Source organism: Cebus imitator, unplaced genomic scaffold (genome assembly GCF_001604975.1).
Source record: "Cebus imitator isolate Cc_AM_T3 unplaced genomic scaffold, Cebus_imitator-1.0 Scaffold480, whole genome shotgun sequence".
Classification (NCBI taxonomy): domain Eukaryota; kingdom Metazoa; phylum Chordata; class Mammalia; order Primates; family Cebidae; genus Cebus; species Cebus imitator.
This window is the reverse complement of record NW_016107795.1, coordinates 665,252-672,747: the sequence shown is the minus strand read 5'-3', so window position 1 is coordinate 672,747 and position 7,496 is coordinate 665,252. Positions and strand designations below refer to the sequence as shown.

Below are 7,496 nucleotides of genomic sequence, written 5' to 3'. Positions count from 1 at the left end.
TTTAAAAGCCATCTAGTAATATGTAAGTGCTACTAATAATTATTGACAAAGACAATAATATTCAAGGTAAATATGCAGCTATAAAGTACTGCAATTATGTAAACGCTGACTATGTATTAGCCAACATATAACGCTAAGCAAAACCAGTATTCAAACCTTCCTTCAAAATATTTTTTGCTTAAAATATCAGAATTTTTTTCTTCCATGAAATTATGTGTCAACACAATTTTTGCACTATTATTAAGAAGTATTTTGACTATACTACAACTTGATTTATTTTGTTTATTTAAAACTAGAGGGATAATACAAATATCAGAAGTTCTTTCATAGTTACATTGAAAGTAGGGGGGAAAGTATGTTATAAGGCAAATGCACACACTTAGGCAGCTAACTCTCCAAAAGTTTCTTAACTATTTTCCTGTACAGTGGGGCTTGCAGGTCCAAGCAAATTTTCCTCCCATTCTTCAGTGTGGCTCTGGCAGGGAAAAGAGAAGAAGTGGCCTTTCAGTCCTTGGGTTTGCAGATGGGGTTAGAAGGGGTGGGATGGGCAGAGGAGTCACAGAAGGGGGCACTGACTGATGCAGTGTAAGGACTCACATCAGTTGGGCAGTGGGGCAGTGGGGTCCGGCCTTGATCACCTCCAGGCTGGTGATGTGCCTGGGACGGACCTGGGAGGTGGTCTTCACACACAGGCATTGCAGGTCCCCATCTCCTTCTTCAGCATCAGCTGGGCGGGAAGGGGAGGGGAGGAGGGGGAAAGCAGGGGGTGGTGATTCCATGAGTGGCCAGAGGTACTTTAGGGACCTTTTTCACTACCTCCAGCCTTCTTCTCCTTAGCCATAAATCATACTTCCCTCGGAGAGAAGTTGTGCTGACCAGGTGGCGAGGTGCCCGTGCAGCTCCTGGCACGGTGCCCGCACACTCAGCACGCGCGCGCTAAGTGTGGCCGCGATCAGGAGCCTAGAGGACTCCTCCCCAGCCCCAGGGATTCCCGGACCCCCCTCGCGGCTGCCGGCCCTCACAGCCTGGCTTTTGCTCTCACCACTGGCGAAGGCGACCACAGCTGACAGGAGCAGCAACCCCAGGAGCAGCAGCCCAGGGCGGGAGGCGCGGGACCCGGCTGCGGAGCTCATCTTGTCGCGGAGGTTCCAGCAGGACCCCAGCTCGCAGGGAAAGTCGGGCTGAGTCTCAGTGGCCAGTGACTCCTGGGCTTCACCAGGCGCGTTTTATCCCCAGCTGTCCTTCCAGTCCGGAAGCCTGGGGTGGAGAGCTAGGAACTGCGGTGCGAAAACTACGACACTGCTGGGAAGACTCGGGCTCTGCCCAGCCAAGATTATTAAAAAAAAAAAAAAAAAAAAAAATGCTGGGGCAGCTGCCTTGGCTGGGACCTTCAACCTTAACTTACAAACAAGCACATTTGTAGAGTTAGAACATGAATCTTAGAAGTGTTTTGTTTTGTACTAATAGTAAAGTTCTCTGTAGTCACCATGCAAGTTACACAGCAGATGCCTTCAGGACCCTGACAGTTCCTATTTTCTTTCCAGCCTCCCAGCTGCAACTACCAATGATTACTACTGAGTTTGGTGGTGGTGTGTGTGAAGGCTGCGTTATTTGTAATTATTTTCTGCTTCTAACAAGTTTAATTTGGTATCTAGGCGATGATTTTTCTGAATTTCACCTGAATGTGGAAAACTCCCCTAGTCTCTGGATGGAATTTACCAGGCTCCACCAACAATCACCCGGTATACTGTAAGACGCAAGTTCTATTTTCTCATTACTCTTACTCTTAGAAAAATTGCAGAAGTAATGTTTGAATGCATTACTTTTTGTAAAATCTTAGCGCCTGGCTATTTCTTCATTGTTTCCGTTCTGAATAATTGCCCAGAAGAGAGGACAAGGACAGTTTGCCAGGCTGCGTCTCCCAGTGCCTACTGTGTCTTCAGCCAGTACCAGTGACAGGGTGAGATGGGCTGCACTTTTGGTGGGGAGCAATGATGCTCTCTGTGGGAGGACTCGGGGTGTCTGTGAGTTGAGGGTGAGAATGCTGGGAGGTGAGGGTGGAGCAGATGCAACAGAATCCCACACAAGAAAGGAGAAGAGATTCATATGGACCGTCTTCTCTTCTTTGAAAAAAATGACTTCGGCTCTTGATTAGGGCAAGGTACACCCTTAACCCAAAGCCCAAGGTTTCCTGTCACACTGATTAAAAGTGCTGAAGGGTGTCAGGAGACCACTGCATGAAAAAAGCTGACGTCCTAATACACAGTAGGACTGGACTTCTATAGAAATATGCAATGTAATTGTTGAGCTGAGTAGTTTATCTCTCTTATTCTCTCACTACCTGCCTTTTCAGCTGGCTAAGACTTATTTATACTTCTGGTGTCAGCTTAAATATCAATTCCTCAGAACGCCCTTCCTTGACAATCCCTGATATGTAATCATGTTCTCTTGCCTTTCTGTCTTGCAGAACTCTGTTTTTTCTATTTCTCACAGGTAATGCACACACACACACACATACACATATATTTTACACAGAGATACATGCGTATGTATGTGTGTACTTCATAGTGTTAAAAATGGTTTTGTTTTCTACACTGGAAAACACTGTGAAGTCAGAGTTTATAATATTTATCACTGTTCCAGTGTACTGGTAGAGACTCAATTCAAAGTGCTACATTAGTGAAGATTATGTGTTGAAAATGATGATGATGAAGTTTTAACATATTCATGTATCTGCTCCTTCAAGCAATTGAAGCATATCTCTCTATTAATGTGTGTAATATATAGTTGCAATTATTTGCCCACTCTCCCACCAAATATTAATCTTTTCAAGTGCAGTTATCTGTGACTTATATACAGTCATGCAGCACCTAACAACATTTTGGTCAACAATAGACTGCATATATGACAGTGGTCCCATAAGATTACAGTTGAGCTGATAAATTCCTTTTGCCTAGTGATGTGACTCTTATTGCTTCATGGTTGTGAAAGGAAGCAGTGACTGAAACATGTCTGTGAAAATTACTGACATGTTTGTGGGGATGCTGATGTAAAGAAACCCACTGCACTGCCAGTTGTATAAAAGTATAGCACATACAATTATGTATAGCACATAATACTTCATAAGGATAATAAGCAACGATGTTACTGGTTTATGTATTTACTATACTGTAATTTTATTATTATTTTAGGGTATACTCTTTCTACTGCTTATAGAAAAAAAGTATGAACTGTGAACCAATCTCAGGCAGATTCCTCAGGAAGTATGAGCTGCTATCATCTCTCTGTCATCATAGGAGATGGCAGCTCCATACATATTATTGCCCAGGAAGACCTTCTAGTAGGACAAGACAGAGAGTTGGAAGATAGTAATACTGATGATCCTGACTTCGTGTAGGCCTAGGCTAATGTGTTTCTGTGTCTTAATTTTAACAAAAAAAGTATGAACAATAAAAAATACAAAACAAAACAAAAAAACTTAGTCAGGCACTGTAGTTTTGTCTGTAATCCCAGCCTGGGAGTCTGGGGTAGGAGGATGACTTGAGACCAGGAGTTTGAGACAAGCCTAGAAACAAAACGAGTCTCCATCTGAATTACAAATTTCAAAAATTAGCGGGCATGATGGTGCACATCTATAGTGGAGATCAAGGAGGATCACGATCACTTGAGCCCAAGAATTTGGGGCTGCAGTGAGCTATGATCATGTCATTGCACTACAGTATGGGTGACAAAGACCCCCATCTCTAAAATAAATAAGAAAACAAGCTTATAGAATAACGATATAAGGAAAAACATATTTTTGTAAGTTGTACAATGTGTTTGAAGTGTTATTTCAAGAGTCAAAAGGTTTAAAAATTAAGAAGTTTCTAAATAACAAAATTACAGTAAGCCAAAGTTAATTTATTGTTGAAGAAAAAATGCCTTTTATAAATTCAGTGTAGCCTAAGTGTACAGTGTTTAGAAAGCCTAAAGAAGTGTACAGTAATGTCCTAGGCATTCACATTCACTCAGCACTCACACCGATTCATCCAGAGCAACTTCCAGTCCTATATGCTCCATTTGTGGTAACTGCCCTGTACAGGTGTACCATTTTACTCTTTTATACCATATTTTTACTACATCTTTTCTATGTTTACATATATTCAGATACACAAATACTTACCATTGTGTTACAACTTGCTATGGTATTCAGCACAGTGACATGCTTTGCAGGTTTATAGCCTAGGAGTAATAGACTGTACTATATAGCCCAGGTTTGTAGTAGGCTATACCATTTAGGTTTGTGTAAGCACACCCTATGATGTTCACACAATGACAAAATCACCTAATGATGCATTTCTCAGAATGCATCTCAATTGTTAAGCAAAACATGACTGTATTTTTGAACATCCTGTATCCAACGCAATGGCTGTTGCAGAACCTGTTATAATTCATACATGTTTATGAACCTGAAACTTGAAACCCCTTCAGAGTTAGCAGCAAAGAGAATGAAGAGGGGTATGGTTTTGCATATGGATGGGCAACACACTGGGTTTGTACAATCTTGCACCCATATTTTAATGTTTGCAGTGTAAAGGGATCCAGTGGAACTGAGTGGCAAATAAATTACCATTTCCCTGCATGTAAACAGAATAACTCAATACATGCACACAAAAGTAAAAGACATCTATCTGCATCTCAGGAGGTATAAGCATGGTGTCAACACTGTGCCATCTCTCAGGAGCTGATCTTGTCAGGTTTCAGTCAGAAACCACTAGACATAATGAGTGAGAGGCCTGCTATCCTATAATTATTATAGTTTATACAATCTGCTATTTATGTATCAAGTTGTATTATGTGTGTCAATAATACTATGTTGTATGTAATGTAATCTCTTCATTAGAGAAAGTAGAACAGAGGAAACTACTGTGGTACAGTGGTTAAGAGCACAATTTGAAATTCCCACTCTGTTACCTATTTAGTTATATGAAAGTGGGCAAGTGTTTTAGACTCTTTAAATTTGATTTTTCTTTTCTGTAACACTGGGGAGGTTAATAATAATCATAAGGAATAATTACTAACATTTATATATGGTTTATTTGTGACATGCATTATTTTAAGCACCTAAAATTTATTAACTCTTTTACTCTTTCCATAAACTCTGTGAGGGAGGCAGTGTTATTATCCCCATTTTAGGGATGAAGAAACTAAGGTAGAGAGATTAAGCAACATGACCTGATATACGGCTAACAAGTGGTGGAGACAAGTTACCTCATTTTTCGGACTCCATGGGATGTGTTTTTAATCTATTTTTTTAAAAATTGTTTAGTTCATGGCTAGCCACATGCAGAAAGCTGAAACTGGATCCCTTCCTTACACCTTATACAAAAATTAACTCTAGATAGATTAAAGATTTAAACATGAAGCCTAACGCCATAAAAACTCTAGAAGAAATCCTAGGTAATACCATTCAGGACATAGGCATGGGCAAGGACTTCATGACTGAAACACCAAAAGCAATGGCAACAAAAGCCAAAATAGACAAATGGGATCTAATTAAACTTAAGAGCTTCTGCACAGCAAAAGAAACAATCATGAGTGAACTGGCAACCAACAGAATGGGAAAAAATGTTTGCAATCTTCCCATCTGACAAAGAGCTAATATCCAGAATCTATCGATAACTTAAACAAATTTACAAGAAAAAAATAAACAACCCCATCAAAAAGTGGGCAAAAGATATGAACAGGCACTTTTCGAAAGAAGACATTTATGCAGCCAACAAACATATAAAAAAAGCTCATCATCACTGGTCCTTAGAGAAATGCAAATAAAAAACACATTGAGATACCACCTCATGCCAGTTAGAATGGCAATCGTTAAAAAATCAGGAGACAACAGATGCTGGAAAGGATGTAGAGAAATAGAAGTGCTTTTACACTGTTTGTGGGAGTGTAAATTAATTCAACCATTGTGGAAGACAGTGAGGCGATTTCTCAAAGATCTATAAATAGAAATACCATTTGACCCAGCAATCTCATTACTGGGGCATAAAATACCCAAAGGATTATAAATCATTTTATTATAAAGACACAGGCACACGTATGTTTATTGTGGCACTGTGCACAATAGCAAACACTTGGAACCAACTCAAATTCCCATAATGATAGAATGGATAAAGAAAATGTGGCACATATACGTCATGGAATACTATGCAGCCATAAAAAAGACGAGTTCATGTCCTTTGCAGGGACATGGTTGAAACTGGATGCCATCATTCTCAGCAAACTGACACAAGAACAGAAAACCAAAGACCTCATGTTCTCACTGAGCGTTGAACAATGAGAACACACAGACACAGTGAGGGCAACATTACACACCGGGGCCTAGGGGTGGAGGGCTAGGGGAGAATTAGCAGGGGTTGTGGGGATTGGGGAGGGATAGGATTATGAGAAACACCTAATGTAGGTGATAGGCAATGGATGCAGAAAACCACAACGACGGCACGTGTATACCTAACAAACGTGTATACCAAACATATACCTTTGGCATGTGTAACAAACCTGCACAATCTGCATATGTACCCCAGAACTTAAAGTATAATAAATAAATTTTAAAAAATTGTTTAGTTCATGCATGCAAACCACTTACTATTCCTGGCATATTAAAATGATTAATAAATTGGAACTATTATCATACTACATTAAGAATGGCACAGATCATCAATTTAGTAACTTTTTTGGCCATACTGTGAAATATCAATTATACAAAAAAAAAAACAGAGAAAAATTAAAGGATTTTTCCCCAACAATTCTGTTAAAATTAATAATATACAACAACAAATCAATAGCAAACTTTGATTTCACATTAATATTTTTGTAACAATAGTGTAGGTATAAATGTTAGGGGTTATAAAAATGAATGAAAGTCCTATTGATTGAAAAAGTAGAATTAGGTGTCTAGTACAGTTTAGGTTCTATACTGTATTTATTTTTAAGGCTGATTCTAATATTAGAATTGTAACCATGTAGATTTTAACTGAATGCAAATAAATATCAAGTAAAGACTTTTTCTTTCTTTCTTCCTTTCTTTTTTTTTTCCAGAAAATTCATAGTTTCTTAGAGTATGTTAATTTATTTCCATCATCTATTTTTTTCTTCTACTAGTGGCAAATATATTCACTTCAAAGTAATAACCCCAGTTTATAAGACTCACATTTACAAATTTATTATTTTAGTGTTTGAAGTCTAAAATAAACATCAGAATAAACTTTCAGAGTATAATTTAAATAAGACATCCTAGGACTAAGACACTGAGAGACTCTAAGTTCCTAAATATATTAACAATACTGTATTGAGCAAGTATTCTATGTTGGATTTCATGTGATTCCTATTATTGTTGATCACTATGAAATCTAATAATCATCATCAGTATGTCTAATAACCACAGAGTAGGAAAAATCGACCAAGTTGTGTTTGAATAGAAATTGTTAAATAAAAAAATGCAAAGCATAGTCCAA

General features: G+C 38.7%; 1 protein-coding gene across 1 annotated transcript; it reads right to left on the bottom strand.

The window, feature by feature from the left end:
- Positions 1 to 268: 268 nt before the first annotated feature.
- Positions 269 to 1,305, bottom strand: LOC108292197 (platelet factor 4). The gene is made up of 3 exons (XM_017512931.2): positions 1,043 to 1,305; positions 598 to 727; positions 269 to 475 (listed from the first exon to the last, which is right to left on the bottom strand). The coding sequence occupies exons 1-3, from the start codon at positions 1,131 to 1,133 to the stop codon at positions 388 to 390; spliced, it is 309 nt and encodes a 102-aa protein (XP_017368420.1). The 5' UTR covers positions 1,134 to 1,305; the 3' UTR covers positions 269 to 387.
- Between the last annotated feature and the right edge of the window lie 6,191 nt (positions 1,306 to 7,496).